This window comes from Callorhinus ursinus, unplaced genomic scaffold, assembly GCF_003265705.2.
Source record: "Callorhinus ursinus isolate GAN/ISIS: 27379988/994484 unplaced genomic scaffold, GSC_fseal_2.0 scaffold80, whole genome shotgun sequence".
Lineage (NCBI taxonomy): Eukaryota > Metazoa > Chordata > Mammalia > Carnivora > Otariidae > Callorhinus > Callorhinus ursinus.
Window position 1 is genome coordinate 1756442 of NW_027397142.1, and position 22037 is coordinate 1778478.

Here is a 22037-nt window from a genome sequence, read left to right on the forward strand (position 1 = left end):
CTATTTGAGAGAGAGATCACGCACAAGCAGGGGGGAGCAGCAGAGGGAGAGGGAGAAGCAGACTCCCTGCTGAGCGGGGAGCCCCTTGCGGGGCTCGATCCCAGGACCCTGGGATCATGACCTGAGCTGAAGGCAGACGCTTAACGACTGAGCCACCCAGGCGCCCCTGGAGTTAGAGACTTAAGGCAGCTTTTGTAAGTTGGAGCCACAAAGCTGAGCAAAGGGAGATGCTCACCGACCGGCTGCCCTGTGTCAGTCAGCCAGGGCTCAGAGTCCGGCTACCCACCAGGGTGACCTCATTGTGCGGATCTGATGGAGGGGTGTGCTGGGGAGGAACTGGGGAGGCCGGGTGCATAAATTGGATCAAGAAGATTGGAAAATGACTGAGGAATTGGGTAATCTGTTTCCGCAATGGTGCTTTCTGAAATTCTAATTAGTGGTAGCAATTGGGTTCTGTGATTTTTTTTCTTCTGTGCAGTCTCAACAAAACCAATTAAGTCTTACTGCATCCATACATTACTATGAGTACAGGCCATAATCAGGAGAAGGCCTGTTTAGTCTGACTGTTGGCTCCTGGCTTTTAATGGAAAATCAATTTATTTCAGCTTATTAAACTATTAGTGCATATTGGATATTAATTCCACCTTTTCTTTAAACCCCTCTCTCCCTTCCCCCTGTCAGGCGCCGGGGAGGAGACTCTAGGACTTCAGAAATGGCACACGGGAATCCTGCCAGAAGCAGAGGAGCAAACCGGATGCTCACTAGATGCTTCTTGGGCGCTCAGGGAACTTTATGGTTGGATCACAGAGTTCCTCGGGGCTTCTGAATTCTGTGATCAAGTGTCAGCTTGATCCTGTGGACAACCTGTTGAATGCATGGCCGGTGCCTTGTTTCAAGGGTGCAGATGGTATGGGATGGGTGTAGGCTGGAGGAGGGGGCACTTTCTAAAACTGGGAAGAGTCAGGGTGATGTTTTGTGTCCACTTGTCTAGGCGATGGCACCCAGTTGTTTGGTCCAGCATGAGTCTAGATGTTACCTTGAAGGTATTCGGTAGGTGTGATTAGCATGTACAATATCAGTTGACTTTGGTTTTTATAGTTATTTGTTTATTTTTAAAATGGTAACATTTGAGTATCGTTGACACACAATGTGACATCAGTTTCAGGCGTACAACATTAGTGATTAGATGTCTCTAACCATCAGGCTGTCTCACCACACGTGCAGCTCCCGTCTGTCACCGAACGACTTCATCACAATACCCTGTTCCCTATGCTGAGTCCTATTCCCGCGGCTGCTTCGTTCTGTAATGGGGACACTGCACCTTCCCCTCTCCTCGTCCATTCCGCACCTCTCCCCTCCAGCAACCGCAGTTCTCTGTGTAGATCTGTACAACCTAAGTGAAGGGCATTACCCTCCATAATGTGGGTGGGCTTCATCTGATCCCTTGGCGGCTTTTTTTTTTTTTTTAAAGCATGCATGTGAGAGTGGGGCGTGGGGAGGGGCAGAGGAAGAGGAAGGGAGAGACTCCCAAGCAGACTCCCTGCCCAGTGTAGAGTCTGACACGGGGCTCGTTCCCACGACCCCAAGATCATGACCAGAGCTGAAACCGACTGAGCCACCAGGTGCCCCCTCATCAGCTGATGGCTTTAATTAAGAGCAAAGACTGAGGGTTCCTCAAGAAGAAATCCTGCCTCAAGACTGCAGTAGCAGCTCCTGCCCAAGCTTCCAGGCTGCATCCTGCCCTACATATTTCAGATTCAACGCTGCAATGCCACCTTTTACCTGAGTTTTCAGACTGCTGGCCAACCCTCCCAATTTCACACTTTCCGATTCCTACAACTGTGAGCCAGCTTCTTAAAATAGTACCTCCTACGTGTCCTATTCGATCTGTTCTCTGCAGAGCACAGACACACCTGAGCTGCCAGCCCCCCCCCTCTGCAGAGCCCAGACACACCTGAGCTGCCAGCCCCTCCCTGCAGAGCACAGACACACCTGAGCTGCCAGCCCCCCCCTCCCCGCCCCGCACAGACCTCAGAATGTTCTGGAAGAGTCCATGAACACAGTCGTTCAGAGTTGGCACTTGAGAGGAAATCTGTTTGCCGTTCTGATTTTACGGGATTCTCTTTATGGCTGTTGGCTAATAAAACCAATGATTGTTCTCATATTAAGTACTTCTAAGTAATTTTTCACTAACATTGGCGGGTTTCTGATGCCGAAGTATGGAGCAGTTGGCACCCACCTGGCTGGGGGCTCGCTGTGGGCAGAGCTGGGGAAGGGGCTGAGGCAGGGACGGCTTCACCAGTCCCCGGCACCTGCACCGCTTACTGCACTTGATAAACTGCATTGACGGGGGCTGGGTGGCATTGGCGATGGGGCGGTGGAAGTGGGTCACGGGCACCGTGAGCTTGGAGCCAGGGCAGCCTGGGGATCATCCGCTCCATCAGTTTTTGATGCTAACCTTCACCGAACGACTCCGTCCAGTCACCTAGGTACGACAGAGACAGCGCTCACTGGGTGGATGGAAAATCGAGTTTTTAACCAGAAAGGGGAGACAGCAGAGGAAGGACCTTGAATCCATGGGAGGTGGGTGTGTGCTCGTGCGTGCTGCTGTGTGGGGGGGGCTGTGGCGGTTGTGGGGGATGATTGAATGACAAATGATGCCATTAATAAATGAGGAGGAGCTTTTAAATTAACAGCAGCCCAAGATTGGAGATTAATTTTTTAAATGTTTCCTAACAAGAAAAATGAAGCAAATAAATCCCGACAATTAGGAAGTAATGAAGACCTTGCAAGAATAGCTTATTGCCAAAGGCAGATAAGGGAATTCGCGGTCTGTCTGAAGCAAATGTAAATCCGTAGGCTCGGATGCACGCATCTCCGGCACTAGGGGAATTGGCTGGCTTGCTTTTTGAACCTAAGTAGTCATTGAAATGCCTTAGAGAGCGTGCAGAGAAAGGCAATTGCAGCGAGCGAGCTGGGTCTGCGTCCCCCGCGGCCCTCACCCACCCTGCTCATCTCACCCTGTGGTCGGTGCCGACGGGGCACCAGGGGGCCGTGGCTCTGCACCGACCCGATGCTCCTGGACGCGCCGGCCTCTTGGATGGCGGCTGGTGACCGCTGGGGCTGCTGTTGGCTTGTACAGGTGGCAAAGGACTCAGGAGCCTGGACACGGGGGGCAGTTCTGGGAACTGGACAAAGCGAGCAGTGGGCCTTGGATGCACCGTCCTTCGCAGATCAGGACTGTTTCGGATTGTGGGCTGCTAGTGACTGAGTTTTTTTGTACCTAAAGTCCAGACTCATAAAAATGTCCCTCAATCTCAGTTTGCTCAAGCGTGCCATTTAAACATTGGTAACTGACCGTGGCCTCTAGCTTCCTGACCTCCTCAGACGCCTTCCCCTTCAGCGCAAATCCTACATCAGCTGCCGACTATGATGCCTCTCTGTGCACAGCCTTCTGCCATCTGAGGATTTAACCTGACCGACCTTCCCGTGAGTTTGTGCTTGACTCACCAGCTGCATTAAATGCCTTGAGGTTTGCAATGGTCCGTGCTCGACTTTGTAAAAGCCCAGGACAGCGGCAGTAATAACCAGGGGTAACGTTGATGTGGCATTTACAATGCGCCGGGTCCACACACAGATCCACTTCATCCTCGTTACAAGCGGGTAGAGGTGGGTGATGCCTCCACACCCCCAGGAACGCTGTGGATCAGCCGCCTCTCCCCCGAAGCCCTCAGAAGCCCTGTCCACACCTGGATCTCGGACTTCCAGCCGCCGGTAGTGTGAGGTGGTGAATTGTTGTCTTTAAGCTGCTCAGTTTGAGGTACTCTGTTAACAGCCCTCACAAATGAATACAGTATTCGTGTTTGAAGTCTTCAAAAAGGCCGGCACCTGCCAGACCAAACCAAAATGGTGGCATGCTGACTTTGGCCACAGCAGCCCGTGATCTGCACCATTTCAGATGCTCAGCCACTTCGCAAAAACGTCCCGTGACCTTTCTCCCTGAACTGCACAGCGATCTCGGAGGTGGAGGGTCCTTGGCCTTTGCCTAGTCAGCTTGCAAGAGAGGGAGACACCAGAACTTTGCTTACCCTTAGCACAGATACCCTCCCCTGGACGCCCTCTGGGCATGCGTGAGCTGTTGTTAATGACCGTGGCTGGTTTAAATGTGTACAGTGCCAGGCATGTTCTGAACACTTTCTGTGAATCAGTTCCTCTAATTCTTCCCCCAAACTCTGCAAATTACTGTTGTCATGCCCTGGTTTGGACTTGGAAACTGAGGCATGGACTAGGCACTTGCTGGCCGGCATGCACTTAATAAACAAGGCCCATTTTATTTTTTGTACCCGAAAAGCCCTAAGAATAAGCATTTTTTTTGTTTGTTTCTGTTGTGTTTTTTTCCCCACTATTCAAATGAAATGATTCTGGTCCTCATCACCAAGATTGGTGGGGGGACTGGCCTCTCGTTTGTGTTTTGATGATTTCGTGGATGAGTGGGAGATAGGCTCATATCCTTCCATGCATGAAAGTTGGAAACTCACTATTTTTAAGTTAGGGATGGTGATGGAAAGGGAACTGGGTGGAGACAAGTCTGTGAAGACCCCGGAAGCCAGCACCAGCCATCTGCCATATTTATGTTCTTCAGCATCTTGCCCCAGCAAAGACATAAACAACACTCTCTGAACGAGATACCCTTCACATCTGGATTAAGGGGTGGGTTTGCCAGGAAGCTGCCCGAGGCACTGATCTGTAATACGTATTTAGACAATATTTGAATAACACAGAAACACAGTACCAGTTTCCCCATGTCCGACATAACGAACAAAGTGTACATTTTTAGCCCCATTTATGCAGAAGTAGATCCATAAAAGATTCATTACCATCAATTCCCAATAGGGTAAAATATTATATTACATTCAGGGCACTTAATGAATGTCTTATTTTGAATATGAACAGGTGTGAAATATTTATTAATAGAAAAGTCATTTCTCCCCACCTCCACTGAATATACAGTAGTCAGATATGAAAGACTATTGCTCGGAAGGGACACCATAGTACTAATTTTCCTGGCGTAACACATGAGCTCCTTTGTCCGTGTAGCTGTCTCACTCGTGAACTGGGCTGGCCCCGAGGTTTGTGTTCCTTGATGTTTCCCCTTACCTCTCTTTCTGCATACCTCCCAACTTCTGGGAGCTCCAGCTCTCTTCCTCACGTACCCCGCACACCACAGCTGCTTCTGTGGGCCCTGAAGATGTCTCCCGCCAACTTTCAAATAGGGCTGCCGGATAAAATACAGGATGTCCAGTTAAGTGGAAATTTCTGATAAATAATACATAGTATTTTTTAGCATCATTACATCCCATGCAATATTTATGACACATTCCAAACATTACATGGGATATACTTATGCTAAAAAATTATTCATTGTTCATCTGAAATTCAAATTTACCTGGATGCCCTGGCAATAAACCTGGCAACCATATTCACCAGTGGTTTGCGTCATTTTTTTGGAGGAGATGTGTGTGGTTGTGTGTGTGTAAGGGGTTGTAGAATTGAATGAATTATTGATTCATTGGGTAGGTTAATCTTTGGTAATAATTTCACAATGAAACCATCTGTTTCACAAGTGAAGACAGACATATGAACAGTAACGCCGCTGAATGGAATGCCTTCCTTGTACACGACATCATCTAATATTTGGGCAGTGCTTATGGGGTGGTGTGTTCCTTTCCTCTTACTAGTGAGCACCCTGCAAGGTGCAGCGCATGCATGCTGTCCAAACCGCTGAATCTCCTCTTGGTTCAACCCCCAATGCCTCCCATCTGCTCTCCTCCACTCATTAGTTCATAATCGTGTTTATAAGCCCTGACCTGAGAGTCTGGAGGCCAGGGTTTTAATCCTCCGTCCTATTTATTAATTGTGTGAACCTCAGTGTGTTTTTTCAACTCTCTGACCCTCGGTGTCTTGGTCTCCCAATGAGGGGATGTATATGGAGCTGTTACGGTTGCAGGGAGAGGAAAAGGCGGCAGGGATGCGAAGGGGCTGGGATGGGCCAACGCTAGGCATGGGCCCTTCGCTCTCGTTCCTCCCTTTGTTCTCCCGAATTCTGGTTCCGGGAGGCGAGTGGCACCTGTCCTTGCAGCGTTCGTGGCCGGTGAGCCGGGGGTCTGGCTCTTGAAGCGATTTGCAGGCTGCCTATCCCAGAGGAGGACGCCAGAGGGCGCCCCACACCGCCACCCGCCTGCTTGGCCGGCGCGCGTCCAGGCTCCGGGCAGGCTCCGAGCAGCAGGGCAGGTGCAGCTGGACAGCGCTGCACCCACTACCAGCCGAGGTCGCCTCTGAGTTGCCATCGAAGTTGCCTTTACTTTAAAGTCTTATCATTGCATGGAGTGGTAAGGAACCAGATGGGATTTAAGGTGGCAGAGCAAACGGTTTTCCTCCAGAAATGTGCCCGTAAGACCCTCTCAGCTCTTTGGAAACAAGAACCCAGAGGCAAGAGCAAAGGGTCCAGGGCCCCTGCTCCTCTCTGCTGCTCTTAGACCTGGGGCCCTGGCTGGGTGGGATATGCCGGGGAGGTGGGCCCTGAACCCAGGAGGGCTGGCAGGCCACTGGAGGTCCCGGAGTTCCTTCTCAGACCCTGGTTTCTCATGCACACCTGTCAGATGGCCCAGCCCGTCAGCCTCTTAGCACATCAGAGGGGAAGCGAAGGCCGCCCTCCAGCTGTGGACGATGATCCTCGACAGTAGAGACGGAAGAAACCAGCTCAGCCCTGTAGTTAGTGTGCGCGGGGATGGTTCCCAGTGATGAGGAGGAAGTGTGATCAGGGCTCACGGCTGACGAAGGTGTGAAGCCTTGGTGTCAACTGAAGAAAGTGTTTAGGTTACCACGGCTCACGTGAGGTGTTGGCGAATGCATAAGCAGACCTAACGAGTCATCTAGAAACGTTACTACGGCACAGTCTTATTTATTGATGACACCCTGAACCCTGAGAATTTGCTGAGTTGGTTTGTAATGACAAGGATCATATGGAAGTCTCCTGTGCTTTGTAGGTTTTAATGGGTGTGTTAAACCCCCCCCCAAAAGTTTTTAAAAAATGGCCCCAGTGCCTTCTGGTTGTTGGTGAGTGTTGGGATGGGAATGGAGAGGTGACACCACGGGGAAGTCTGGTGTGTGTGTCGGGGCTGCAGCAGTGACCGTTCACGCTTCTGGGCATGTGGTGGTGGAGGTCTTTGCTGCTGCGGCCAAAACCTCCCCTCGCTGAGGGTCCCCAGGAGGAGAGGAGGCAGGTGGGACACCGGGAGCCTCTCGCGGCAGCCCGGCTCTTCCAAGCCGTGGAGGAAGAGTCTGACGGCTGAAGGATTGCCTGGCAAGGGTTGAACTGCGGCTCCTCGTGGTTGTGCGTCCCGTTGGCTCTGTTTCTCTTTTCTCCGTACAGCCCCGGGCTCACCTGTGCGCACACACACACCCCTGTGTCCCACAAGAACAGAGCTTGGAGAGGCAGGGGCTGGGGGCTCCAAGGAGACTGCTTTCGGGCCACATGACAGGCACACCGTGCTGGACACCAAGCGTGGCAGGTGGAACAGCAGACAGACGGACAGACAGAGCGTCGAGTACTGACAGTGGCCAGGACCCCCCTCCCCCATCCATCAGCAGCCCCAACCGTCAGCTGCTTACCTCACTTTATGGCTTTGCAAGCTCAGTGTCCGCACATTTACACTCTGCAGGGTCTGAGACCAAGTATGCCCTCCCGTCCCTTGTGTCTCTATCATGTCGCCTCCGCCGGCGTCTGAGCTTCACCAGCAGACTAACTGAAGTTGTCTCAAAGAACATACAACCTGCATCAGGCTTTCAATACGAAGAGCAGCAAAGTTGGTGGGATGTTCTTGGGACTTGTCTGTCATGCACCCATCTTAGGCACAGAGTCGTGGCTTCGGAAATATATGCAGTAGTGCTTGATTTATGCCCCTGGGTGGCGCAGTCTTACCCTTGGAGATCTGGAAAAATTGGAATGTTCTTCACTGCCCAGCAGGCTCCAGAGCTAGGGGCGGCGGGCAGCCGAGGAAACCCTATTCCTTGCGCTCGGCATTTGGAGGTAAGAGGTCTGCAGAGCTCATTACCAGCCACACGGCACCCAGCCTGGCAGAGGAATGTTCTATTTTCCTAAAGATAATGAGAGATGAGGAGATCCCCTACTTGTAAGATATTTAATTCAAGGCAACGAACCTGTATTTGTGAGAGGCCATTTTCAATGCTCTTGTGGCTAGTAACAGGTGGATGTCGGAACGTGCATTCAGGGCTGTGCCACCTAACCTCCCCCCACCCCCAGTAATGAAGGACTCACCTTGACAGGCAGCTCTTGGCTGAAGCCCCCACAGGAATGCCTGTGCTGTGGGAACCCCCCCAGGCCATGCCCATTTCCTGGTCCCTGTTTCTCCCCCTCGCTCCCCCTCCAGTGACTTGTCCCAGCCCAGGGTCAGCTGAGGTCTCTGTTCAGATTGCACCCCAGCCCAACTTCTCCCCTGGCTTAATGCCCCCCTTCCCTCCCTGCCCTTCCCAGCAGGTGAATCCCAAGAAACCCCCATGTGCTAATACCTTCTCGGAGTTGGCTCCCCAGGAGCTGTCCCGACAAAGCAGCTTCAGATTTCACGAAGGAGACAGACCTGTGATCCGGCGATGGTGCGGAGGTGTGTGCTCCGAAGCACACGGGGGGCGGGAGGAACGTCCTCAGGCATGGAAAGATCACTGGGGGGGGGTCACATTGACTTGAAACTTTAGGGACTTTTAAGGATGTAGGAGGCTCCCAGATGGCCTTGTGTGAAAAGGCAAAGTCAGAGGGATGATGCAAAGGGAGGTGGGACTGGGAATGGCTCGGCACGAGGCGGAGTGGGGAGACCAGGCTGGACTCGTGGAGTGCTGAGCTCAGGTGTGGGGATTCTGCTCTGTAGCCAGTGGAGGCCATGGGAGCATTTGTTGCAGGGGAGGAACCTGAGCGTATTTTTATATAAGAAAGACCATAATCGGGTGCCTGGGTGGCTCAGTCGTTAAGCGTCTGCCTTCGGCTCAGGTCATGATCCCAGGGTCCTGGGATCGAGCCCCGCATCGGACTCCCTGCTCCGCGGGAAGCCTGCTTCTCCCTCTCCCACTCCCCCTGCTTGTGTTCCTGCTCTCGCTGTGTCTCTCTCTGTCAAATAAATAAATAAAATCTTTTAAAAAAAACACCCCATAATCGTGAGCACAGTGCATGAACGGCGTGGGGGCTGGGGATGAGGCATCCACTGACGGCTGGGCATGCCAGATCTCCCCCTCTGCCGATTTGTAGATACAACTGGGATTCCATCTCCTTTGAACAAATTTCTCTCTCCTTCAATGCCACCAACCCCTTGGTGTGTGTCACAGGACTCTGCACGGTATCCGCAGACTCTCAGGCAGGCCTGTAAAGCCATTAATTACCGGGTGTGCATCAGTCAGGTGCCGTTGGTCCCGGGGTGTGCTGTATTTGGGGCTGCCTCTACTCTCTGGACTGGATCACACGTTGGCTTCCTTTAATCACAATGAGAACGAGATCGTAGAACCTGGTTAAGGGGTTTGGAATGCTCTTGATGCTCTGTCAAGGGCAAGGCTCACACAGTTTCTGGCTTGCTCTGCTTCTGGGGCCGGCCTCCAGGCGGGGACCCACAGTTATCTGAGCAGCACCGTGCCCCAGGGGGGCGGCGCACACGGAGACACAGGGAGCGAGCCCAGAGGGCTTCCTCACAGGCTGTGGGCAGACAGAAGCCCAGCCACCTGCCAGCAATAGCAAATAGGGGTTTTCTCCATTTTCTGTGTTGTTGTCATGTCTTTCTGCCTCATCTGCTACTTTTCTCAGGGCAGAAATTGTCCATCCCTGAGAAATCCAGTTACAGGTTGCTTTCCTCTCTAATCTGCGCATAGCAGAAAGAACACGTGGGGCTTCCTTCCAAAGGGACGGTCATCAGGAGATAAGCTGGTGTTGAGGGGCCTGCCTTCTAGCAATATGCTCGGCCTTTGGGTGCACCTTGCTTAAGGACACTGGTCAGCTCTGACTTGTTCCTGGAAGAAGGAGAAAGGATGACAGAAGAAGTCTGTGGGCTGTTGTTCATTTTGGGGGTTTTCCAAGTAGCTACTGTTATTTACTTAGTCTTCAAATTTTATTGAGGACCTACTGTATGCCGGTGTATTAGTTTGCTAGGGTTGCCATAAAAATCTTCTGTTGACTGGGTGGTTTATGGTCTGGCGGCTCTGCAGGCCAAGATCAGGACGTCGGCTGGGCTGGTTCCTCGCGGGCTGCACACTCCCTGGACCCTGGTTTCTCTCAGAGCCCAAGGCTCCCTGCTCAACGCCCGTCCCGCAGCACAATTCGGGTCACTCTATGTGTACTTTCCTAAATAAAAAAACCGGCTCGGTCAAGCCCAGTTCATGGCATCCCTTCTGGGGGCAAAAAGTAGAATACGTTGGATTATCGCCATTGTAACAGGTGCTTCCTCCTGCAGGGGGCCCGTGTGGGCGCTGCGAGGCTGGCTCTCCTGGACGACTCTGCCGCAGGGGTGCGGGCAGCTGGTGCACGGGGAGGGGGGGCGCGCCTGGCTTTAGGAAGAGGTTTGCAGATTGGCTTTCTTCATTTTGGAAACCATCTGGCAGTGTTATCTGGACTGTTTTTTAAAAAAATTAAGTGACCCGTCCACACTTTCTAGGGTGGGGCCCCAGTTTGAAGGTGTTTTTCAGGAGGAGTTATTTAGGATTGGGTCTGTAGGAACCAGACGGGCACCCCTGGAGAACCCCGAGCCATGCACGGGATTAAATCAACTGTGTACTTGGCTCTCTCCTCCAGACTCCCTGTCGCCGCTGCCCTGGGACACTGGGGACCCCCTGCCTCATCAGAGAAGCCCCTGGTGTCTGAGTTTCTGACCAGACCGTGGATCCACTTGACCGGCTCTCAAACAAGACAACTTGGCAGCTCCCTCGTAGAATATATGCTTCTAGAGTTTTCTGTTGGGGATCTCTAAGTTTAACAGGGCAAAGCTTCTCGTCAGTCTGTAGTTTCCCTCTCTGACCATGAAGCATGTTGAAACGAAATGAAAGATGATCCTGTGCCTGCCTGCAGCTGCCTGCTGTGGGCCCTGTTTCACCAGGCAGCGTCTCATTAGGTGGCTTCAGAGCGTGCCCTAAAGCCCCTGCGTGGTGTCTTCTCTGCTGCCCCCCTCCTGCCTTCGTTACCTCGTGTCCCCGAAAACGGCCACGAGGCTCTGTGACGCTTGGTCACTGTGTTCACTTGTCTCTTGAGGAGGGACAGATGTGATTGGGGAAGCAGAGCTGGTGGGGGTGCAGGGGACCAGCAAGTGGGTGGGCATGGGGGGGTGGAGAAGGTGTGAGCGGCTCCTGGTGGTGGGGGTCTGTCCTAGGCAGCTGAGTGAGGCTCTCGGACACTGCAGGTGCAGGCTGGCGGAGGGATGGGGGTGGGGGGAGAGCAGGTGCAGGCTGGCGGAGGGGTGGGGGTGGAGAAGAGAGCAGGTGCAGGCTGGCGGAGGGGTGGGGGTGGAGAAGAGAGCAGGTGCAGGCTGGCGGAGGGGTGGGGGTGGAGAAGAGAGCAGGTGCAGGCTGGCGGAGGGGTGGGGGTGGAGAAGAGAGCAGGTGCAGGCTGGCGGAGGGGTGGGGGTGGAGAAGAGAGCAGGTGCAGGCTGGCGGAGGGGTGGGGGTGGAGAAGAGAGCAGGTGCAGGCTGGCGGAGGGGTGGGGGTGGAGAAGAGAGCAGGTGCAGGGGGGAGAGCAGGTGCAGGCTAGGAGAGCAGGTGCTCAGGGGAGGCCAGGGCACAGCCCAGGTGTGCTCCTGTAGGAAGGCTGGGGGGAGCCCCGGGAGAGCCATGCCCACCCTCTTGGGGGGTGAAGGGGGCGTCGGAGAATCTGGGCCGGCCCGTCAAGGGGATGGAAGGAGAGTTGAGGGGTTTGTGGTGGCGTGGTAAGGAAGGCCGAGGGCTTCCTGAGCCCCTGGACCAGTGCTGGGTGGCCGGGCACTGCCCATGCTGCCCTCTGCTCGGGGTCGGCTGTGGGGCACCCACAGTGTGTCTCACATGGGATGTGGGGCCTGCCTTCAGGTGCCTCTGTATTCTAGGAGGTTCTGTTCAAGTGAGGCGTGAACCTTCATTCCGATAAGGTAGCTCACGGATACCATCACTTTGGGGGAGCAATCACACCCCAAAGAGTGGGGTTCTGGCCCATTATGAATGCAATAAAATGTGCCGGGAGCCTCTCAGCAGCTGACTTTCCCATGTCAGGCCCTGCGCTGGCTCACCACCCCCAGGGCTGCCCCGCCTCTCTTCCCTTCCTTCTCCACCACTCCTACCTGTCACCTGTGCCCCTCAGGACGTTGGCGGGGGGCGGGGAGTTAGCCAGGGTGACAGACCGTGAGCAGCACTGACTTTAGGAGGTTGGTATTATGACAAACAGGGCAGGCAACCTTTGTAAATCGGCCTGACTGTCAGTTTGCCTCGGTTACTCTTTATTTCAATTGCCGTGTGCTACGCCAGCCAACATAGGGCTGTTCTAACGGCCCCACGTTGCTACGGTCTGTCGCTGTAACAAGAAATCCGAGGTCGCTGAGACCTCTGGCTGGTCCTTTCCTGCAGCCTGGCGGTAGGACTGAGACGCATATCCAGTCCGTTCCTGTTTCACGTGGAGATGTGTTCCTGGAAACCCACACGTTACAACAGATGGTCCCATGGTCAGGGCAGATGAGGCAGTCATAGATGTATCCCTCTGTATCTTTTTGTCACTATAGTATTTTCTTTTTTGTAAGCTTTTATTTTAATTCCAGTGTAGTTAACATACAGTATGATATTAGTTCAGGTGTACCATATAGTGATTCAGCACTTCTATTCATCACCTGGTGCTCATCACAACAGGTGCCCTCCTTCATCCCCATCACCTGTTTCCCCCAAGCCCCACCCACCTCCCCTCTGATAACCAGCAGTTTGTTCTCTGTAGTGAAGAGTCTGTTTCTTAGTTTGTCTCTCTCCCTTTTTTCCTTTGTTCCCTTGTTTCTTAAATTCCACACATGGGTGAAATCATATGGTATTTGTCTTTCTCTGACTGACTGACTTCACTTAGTATTATACTCTGTAGCTCCATTCACATCGTTGCAAATGGCAAGATTTCATTCTTTTTTATGGCTGAATAATATTCTGTTATATGTATATATATACCACATCTTCTTTACCTATTCATCAATCAATGGACACTTGGGCTACTTCCATAATTTAGCTATTGTAAACAATGCTGCAGTAAACATTGGGGTGCATGTATCCCTTTGAATTAGTATTTTTGTATATTTTGTATTCTTTGGGTAAATACCCGGTAGTGTGATTGCTGGATTGTAGGGTAGTTCTATTTTTAATTTTTTGAGGAACCTCCACACTGTTCTCCAGAGCGGCTGCACCAGTTTGCAGTCCCACCAACAGTGCAGGAGGGTTCCCCTTTCTCCACATCCTCACCGACACATGTTGTTTCTTGTGTTGCTGTTGTTAGCCATTCTGACAGGTGTGAGCTGCTATCTCATGGTGGGTTCGATTTGCATTTCCCTGATGATGAGTGATGTTGAACATCTTTTCATATGTCTGTTGGCCATCTGGATGTCTTCTTTGGAGAAGTGTCTGTTCATATCTTCTGCCCATTTTTTAATTACATCATTTTATTTTTGGGTGTCAAGTTGTGTATGTTCTTTATATATTTTGGATACCAACCTCTTATCAGATACATCATTTGTCTTTTAGTTTTGATGACTGTTTCCCTCGCTGTGCAGAAGCTTTTTATTTTGATGCAGTCCCAGTAGTTTATTTTCACTTTTGTTTCCCTTGTCTCAGGAGACAGATCTAGAAAAATGTTGCTACAGTCGATGTCAGAGAAATTACTGACTGTGCTCTCTTCTAGGACTTTTGATGGTTTCAGGTCTCACATTTAGGTCTTTAATGCATTTTGAATTTATTTTTGTGTGTGGTAAAAGAAAATGGTCCTCAATATAGTATTTTCGACAATTATATATAATTATAACATATGCTAAGTGACTGAAAATATATAATCCACAGTGTGGGGGCCAAGAGTTCAAACTCTGGAACAGGACTGGGATCTGATTCCAGCTCTTTTCTTACTAGTCAAGAGATCTTTGGCAAGTTACTTCACCTCCTCTATACCTCTCTTCCTTCCCCTGTCAAATCAGGTCATAATATCCATTTCATAATATTGTTTGAGAACTAAGAGAGTTTACGTGTCCAGCAGTGCCTGGCTCATTATAAATGCTCAATGACTTTGAGTTTAAGATGTTCCCTAGGAACTGAAAGGATAAAGAAATACATATGCAGCTTCCTTTAGATTTATAGGTCTGCCAGCTTTGCCGGAAAGATGTGGATGATCTTGGTGGCGAGTCTTCCTCTCCCGAGGCTCCCTTGCCCTCTTGGGGGTGGTAAAGCCTGCCCGATTTCCCTTGCTCATAGTTATGGATCATGTCAAATTTAATGGCAAAGAGGAAACCCTTTGTAGTTTCTTGGCACTAGAGCTTCTTCTTCCTTTTTAAAGATTTATTTTGGTGCACCCGGGTGGCTCAGGCGGTTAAACATCTGCCTTCAGCTCGGGTCATGATCCCAGGGGCCCCCTGCTCAGCGGGGGAGCCTGCTTCTCCCTTTCTCTCTCCCTCTGCCTCTCCCCCTGCTCGTGCTCACCCTCTCTCTCTCAAATAAATAAATAAAAGCTTAAAAGAGAGCGAGAACAAGTAAGAGAGTGCAAGAGTGGGGGGAGGGGCAGAAGGAGAGAGAGAATCCCAAGCATACTCCCCGCTGAGCACAGGGCCCACCGCGGGGCTTGATCCAATAACCCTGAGATCATGACCTGAGCCGAAACCAAGAGTGAGATGCTCAATTGACTGAGCCCCCCAGGCGCCCCCTCAAACTTCCGTTTTAACTTTAGTTAGATTTGGTTGGCAAAAAGAAAGATCTAGATCTGTAACCTGAGATATTTTTGTAAGCTAGCAAGAGGATTTACTCAGCCTATATAGAGGTGGTTTTACTCCCTAAGAGGTCAGGTCAAAGTTACTGGGTTAATTATAACAAGTTGGCAAGTGAATTCAATTATCTATGGCAAACATTGTCCATAACTTTAAGAGAATAAGCGGGGCTTTCTGTAACAAACATATTCTAACATCCGACTTCCTATAGCAGACATTTAAGGGTATCTAGAGTTAATCTTGATTTAAGGTTACAGGTGAGCAATGAAGACAAGTTCTCTGAGGACGGAGGCTGCATGTGGTAGTGACCAGACACACGACGTATTCCATTTGACCTTAAAGGAGACTTTGTTCCCTTGGGGGGAGTTGATTCTGTCCCGCTGCCTCACACGTTGCAGTGTCATGAATGAGCCCTATGCAAGGGGCAAACAGCGTAATGCAGAATCACATTTTCCTCGGTGGTTTTCCCTAGCATGAGAACGAGTAAACAAGGAACCAACGAATCTCAAATTAAGCAGAAGAAAGGGGACAATAAAGAACAGAAATCAATGAACTGGACGGCAGATAAACAACAGAAAAAAATCAATGACACCAAAAGTTGGTTCTTGGAGAAGATCAACCAATCTGACAAATCTCTAGCAAGACTGGGTGGGAACTGAGGAGCTGAGGCCGTGAGTACCAGCATCAGGAGCAAGTCCGAAATGGCCAACAGTTTCAGCACACATTAAAGGGATAAGAGAATATTATGAATAGTTTATGCCAAAGTATTCTACAACTTAGATAAAACAAGCAAATCCCTTGAAAGACAACCAGTCAAACCCATGCAGGGAGGAACAGATATGCTTAGTGTTCCTACATCTATGAGAAAAATGAATTTATAATGAAAAACCTTTTCATAAAGAAAACTACAGCTTTACTGGTGAATTCTACCAAAATTTAAGGAAGACATACTATCAATTCTGTGCAAACTTCCAGAAAACTAAAGAGGAGAGAATACTCTCCAATTTGTTCCCTAAGGCCAGCGTTACATTGATACCTGCACCAGAAAAAAGACAGTACAAGAGGATAAAACCACAGATCACTATCCACCCTGAGCTTAGAGGCACATATTCTTAACAAAATTTTAGCAACTTGAATCTAAAAATATATATAAATATAGAAGGGTCTGGATGGCTCCGTGGGTTAGGTGTTCAACCCTTGATCTCAGCTCAGGTCTTAATCTCAGGCTTGTGAGTTTCGGCCCTGAGTTGGGCTCCATGCTGCCCCTGGAGCCTACTTAAAAGAATACATACAGATTGGAGCACCTAGGTGGCTCGGTTGGTTAAGTGTCCAACTCTTGGTTTTTGCTCAGGTCATGATCGTGTGAGCTGCAGGATTGAGCCCTGCATCGGTCTCTATACTCAGCAGGGAGTCTGCTCGAAGATTCTACCCCTCTGCCCCTCCCTCCACTCTCTTTCTCTCTCAAATAAATAAGTAAATCTTTACAAAAATATGCACATATATATGTATATAATGTGTACGTGTGTGTGTACGTGTGTGTGTATAAATGCATCATGGCCAAGAAGGATTTATCCCAGGAATGTGAGGTTGATCTGACATTCAAAAATTGGCATAATCCACCGTGTTAACAAATTACAAAAGAAAAACCATACGATGATCTCAACAGATGCAGAGAGAGCATCTGACAAAATCCAGTGTCTGTTTCTGACAAGAACTTCCAGTGAGTGAGTATTAATAAAAGTACTTTCCCAACCCGATCAAGAGAATGTTTAAACTATCTACAGCTGATGTTCTAATTAATGATGAGAGAAACTTCATGCCAACACACTTGAATATATATACATGAAACATAATGAGTTCCTAGAAGGAATGGCAACTCAGCAAAACTGACAAAAGGATACACAGAACACAATGCATTACCTACTATTAAAGCAGTGAAAGTTAATATTAGAACTTTCCAGCAAAGACAGCCCCAGACCCAGATGGCACTACTATTGAATTCTATGAAACGTTTAGTGAAGAAATGACTCCAGTCTACACTCTTGATTTCCGTGAATTAATGGTCTTTTCATTAAACTCTCCAGTCACGTCCTCTGAATGTACCATTCATTTCCTTCTGGGGCCCTGACTGACATACTCTACCTTGAGACAACTCATAAAACCAGAAATATACAGTCTTTGGGAATGTATTGAGTGCATCTCTATTTTATGAATCACAACAGCATCACATTTCCCCCCAAATTGGGTGCACAGTCAGTACTAGTTATTCAGTGTTCAACCAGTGCTTGGTTAGTACAGATTTGTGGGTGCCTTGTAATTATTCTCCACACTCTCAGCGAGGACCCACAGCCCTGAGCTTGGAACCCCTGCCACAGATCATTGGAAATTGGGGCCATCAGTCACCATTGCCTTGAAAATTACCTGTGACTTAAGTCACAGACCCCAACCTGGCTGGTTAACAGAATCACCCGAACCTTCAAAAATGCTGATTCCTAGATTCCACCCAAGACCTGCTGCATTTCACCCCCAGTGGCTCTGATGATCATCCGTGTTTGAGATCAACGATTTCAGTAACTGAGAGCCCCTATAGGGACTGGGGAGTTTGATTCACAGAAGTCTGGCTCTTGGAAATAAAGGTCAGCAATGAGAGTGAATAATTCACTTTCGGTAAATTCAACGTAGCTTCCCTACTGTCAGGGCTCACGGTACTTCCTATGCTTCCTCCCTTCCTGGACATGTGGAAGATGTTTACTGGCCGTGACTGACTCCCGCCACTGGTCTGGGAGCAGAAGGGGCGTGTGTCACTTGGGGGAGCAGGTAAAAGCTGCTGGTTCTCCACGTGCTCGTCCCGCTCTGCAGCGACCCTGACGTCACCCCCTGGGCCATGCTGGGCATGAGTGGGCCATCCATTGGGGACAGCCACCTGCAGACTCCAGACCCGCAGCACAAAGTAAACCTCATCGAGAGAGTTTGAAACTGATTGTAATTCCAGCAAAATCTAGCTCCTCTGATTGACGATGGTTGAGATATTGCTCAGCTATTAAAGATTATGATTCTAAAGCTACATAGAATCCTGGGAAAATGCTCAGGAAGGGGAATTGGGGTGCTTAAACTTGCCTCACCCACCAGGAGTTTGCTTGACCTTGACCTAAATCCTAACCCCAACAGAGTATTCATAGACTATGTAGGTCAAGGAAGTGGGATTGCTGGAGAACTTCCTGGAGGGAGCCCCCTGAGAGGCACTGATGGTGTGTGCACCTGGTGGGGGGCGTGGAGATGGCCACCCTGTCCCCCTTCAGGGAGGGGACCTGCTGCCCCCGATGCTGGGAGGCCGGCCAGGACTGGTCCTGGTGGCAGAGTGGCCCCAGCTGCAAGGGCTCACCCTGGCTTCCGGGGAGCGGGCCAGTGACAGGGGAGCGGTGCGTGCTGGGGGTCCGGCCCTCCGAGCTCTCAAGGGCTTCCAGAGGGGTTGCGATGAGAGACTTCCTGACGAAGAGAAGCCACTCAGGAAAGAAAACGTCAAAGCCATTTGCCACAAAGGCCCTGGAAACTGCTGAGATGGCATTCGGGTAGGGCTTCTTCCCGCGGCGCACTCACATCGGGCTGTATATTTTCCTGGCCGCACTGCCCCTGACAAGATGGAGTGCGTTCCTGACACACAGAATTTTCCAATAAAGATTTCATTGTCTTGTTCCCCCGTGAGAAGTGATAAGTGAACTTGATATCTCTCTGCTCAATCTTCATCAATAAAAAATTTTTCTGGTTGGGTTATCCCTGTTGATTCTTAATGAAGTGGCGTTTTATGAGGTGCCATTGAGTTCTAAACTTCAGAAAGAGTCAGGGATCTATGGCCTGGCAGAGTGGATGCATTAAACATTGAAATGTATATTAATGGCTGTGTGCATACATAACATGGCGAAATAAATACACGGTTATCGGGGATTTAATACACCTCATCCAGAAAAGGATATATCACGCATTAAAACATAATTACTGGCTGGAAATAGAAGTAGATCACCTGCTAAACCAGATTCATCAAGCTGACTCACATATTTCACCCACTGAACCAGATAGAGTACCTATTGAGCCTGACATATCACCACCTCACCCAGACACACAGCAACTGATTTAGATCCATAGCACTAATATACTAATCGGTGACCACGCCTTGACTGAAATATACCGTCAGTGAAAAATGTCTTTGGGACGGAGCACACTGACTGAAAATTACATCCACCGTACGGTCTGGTAAGCTCAGCCGGGGCTGCCACCGGAACAGGCCGTAGCTGCGTGTGGGCCTGCTCCCTGGGGCCCTGGAAGGGGGGAGGCTGCTCATGCTAGTGGGGGGCAGCTCCCCATCTGTGAGTCAGTCGGTGAGGGAGGCCAGCACAAGCTGAGAAGCCCTCCCCGTGCAGAGGTTTCTGGGGACAGAGGAGGAGGAGGAGGGTGTGGGGGCTTCCCTTGCTGGCTGCAAAGCGTGGGGGCAGGAGGCTGGTTGCCGTGGGGGAGCCAGTCTGACTGTATTTTCACTATAAATTCAGCTTATGTTACCCCTTTCTCTAATCTTCAAACACCATTTTGTGTGGGGGTGTTTGTGGGGGTGGGGAGTGGAAAACCCTTTCTAGGAGTTTCTTGGAGTTTCTCTTTAAAGATCTTGCTTCGGGCACCTGGGTGGCTCAGTTGGTTAAGCGACTGCCTTCGGCTCAGGTCATGATCCTGGAGTCCTGGGATCAAGCCCCGCATCGGGCTCCCTGCTCAGCAGGGAGTCTGCTTCTCCCTCTGACCCTCCCCCCTCTCATGTGCACTCTCTCTCTCTCTCTCTCATTCTCTCTGTCTCAAATAAATAAATAAAATCTTAAAAAAAAAAAAAAAAGATCTTGCTTCTCCCAGAGCACTTGGTATTCACCTTCAGCAAGTTTAACTCCCAGAGGGACGTGTGTGTGTGCTTCTGTTCGTGAGTTTGTGTGTGTAAGAGTTGGTGTGTGAGCATGTGTGCGTGTGTGCGTACACCAGGCGGGACCTGCTCCAGGCTGGAGGTCTGTGCACACTGCCGAACCTGGCCATTTGCTGAGGACGACGGAGGCAAGAGATGGAGGGAGGTGTAGAGAGCAGCCGGCCCGGCTTCTTTGTGTTTCTGGAGGGTCGGGCTCTCCTGATTCTCAGGCCAGTGGAGGGGCCTCATCTCCCCAGGGTATGAGCTGAGCCTGCAGGAACACGTAGCAGCACATCTGATCAGCAGCAGCTGGTGACCAAACGTGATGCGGAGCACGATTCCTGGACTGTGTGACGAGTACCTTCGGTTTTGTAAGAAACCACTCAACGGTCACGTTTTCGCGTCCCCACCCCTGATCACTCAATTCACAAACTGTGTAATTGACTAAACCTTGGAATTTCCTATGTATTTCCATTCTGGAAATACCACTCTCTCATTTCAGTCTGAATTTTGCTGCTAGAGACTTTGTGGCAAATGGCATATTGATTTTAAACCAGAATCTCTTAGTCTGTTTCCTTACCTGCACAAAGGACCTAAGGTGGGTGAATTCCTAAAGTCTGACCGAAATGATTCAAAGTGAGAAAAAAACAGTAAGTACGGCAGAGTTTTGGAGGTCGTAGGGGTGATGGGGGTCTGCAGGCTGGCCCTGCCTTCTACTGTCCCGGAGCTTTTTGATTTCTTCCCATATTTCTCCTCTGAAACTAGGGGGTCTCTGAAAGCTCCCTGTGACTTATTCTGAAGCCCACAGGGGCTCCCCGGCAGCAGCCTGAGGAGGCCCAGGTTGGAAGAGGGAGCAGAGCAGGTGCACCAACACACATGTGCTGCTGGTGCGTTGGGGTCTTCCAAGGGCCCCTTCGGTAATTCAGTGCTCACAAAGGGCATGAGGAGACATCACGAGGGGGACGGGGCAGCCCGCCTGCAACACGCAGGAAGGGGCTCAGGCAGAAGAGGCTTGTTAAGAATTCACCTTCCCGGGTCCCATCTCTAGAGGCTCCGATTCAGCAGGCCCAGGATGGGTCCCAGCAATCTGTGTTTTTAATAAGCACTTGCTGTGTACTGAATTGTGTTCTTCCCAAATTCATGTGTTGACTAGAATTTGCCCCCATGTGGTGACTGTTTGGAGACAGGGCTTTTATAGAAGCAATTAAGGATAAATCAGATAAAAAAAGGTGGTGCCCTGATCTGACAGGATTAGTGGGCTAATGAGAAGAGACAGGAGCTCGCTGGCTCTCCATCCCCTGTGAGGACAGAGCGAGGGGGTGGATGTCTGAAAACCAGGAGGACAGCTCTCCCTAGAAACCAAACTGGCCAGCTCCTTGATCTTGGACTTCCAGCTTCCAGAACTGTGGGAAAGCCAATTTCTGATTTTTTTTTAAAAACTGGCTTGAGAGAGACTAGGAAAGATGGCAGAGAAGTAGGGGACCCTATTCCAACTGGTCCCTGGAATTGAGCTGGGTATCTACCAGACCACTCTGAGCACCCACAAAACCAGCCTGGGATGTAAGAAGATCTGGATCTCTACAAACAGAGTATCGCAGGCAGTTGGTTTCAAGGTACCAAGCGGGGAGCCCTGATTCCGCGGGCAGATATCGGAGGATAAACGGCAGCGGGAGGGAGCCTGGCCGTGGGGATCCTACACCGCCGGTGAGCGACAGCCTCCTGCGCTAGGGACGGGGCACAGACTCGCAGACCAGTAGCGGTGGGGAAAGGACTTTAGGGCAGCCCCTGGGGTGGAAACCCAGAGCGGCGGGGTCGCGTGTGCGAACTGGGGGCGGCTGGCGGTTTTAGAAGCACAAAGGGCAGAGACATGCCCCGGCCTGGAGGCAGGACTGGGGGCGCTGCGGAGGGGCGCACAACCCAGGATGCCGCAGGTTATAGCAGCGCGGACAGAAACGGAGACAGTGTGGCCTGGAGAGCTCCCTGAAGAACAGACTGCGGTCTCTCTGCTCTGAGGCAGAGGGTTGGAAACGGTCTCTTCTGCTCTGATTTGCGGAAGAGATGCGGAAAGCCCAGCCAGGGAAAGCTGCAAGAGAACAAAAGCCCC

The 22037-nt window shown here is 50.7% G+C and overlaps 1 protein-coding gene across 6 annotated transcripts in view; it reads left to right on the forward strand.

The window, feature by feature from the left end:
* Positions 1-22037, forward strand: part of ACTR3B (actin related protein 3B) — a 238026-nt gene that overhangs the window by 98927 nt on the left and 117062 nt on the right. Inside the window, exon 11 of one of the 6 annotated variants that reach the window (XM_073887531.1) lies at positions 682-2125. The exons of the other annotated variants lie outside the window; for them this stretch is intronic. Coding sequence (XP_073743632.1) covers positions 682-702 — 21 coding nt within the window. The 3' untranslated portion in view covers positions 703-2125. Of the gene's footprint in view, positions 1-681; positions 2126-22037 lie in introns of those variants that run through there. 6 annotated transcript variants of the gene reach the window in all.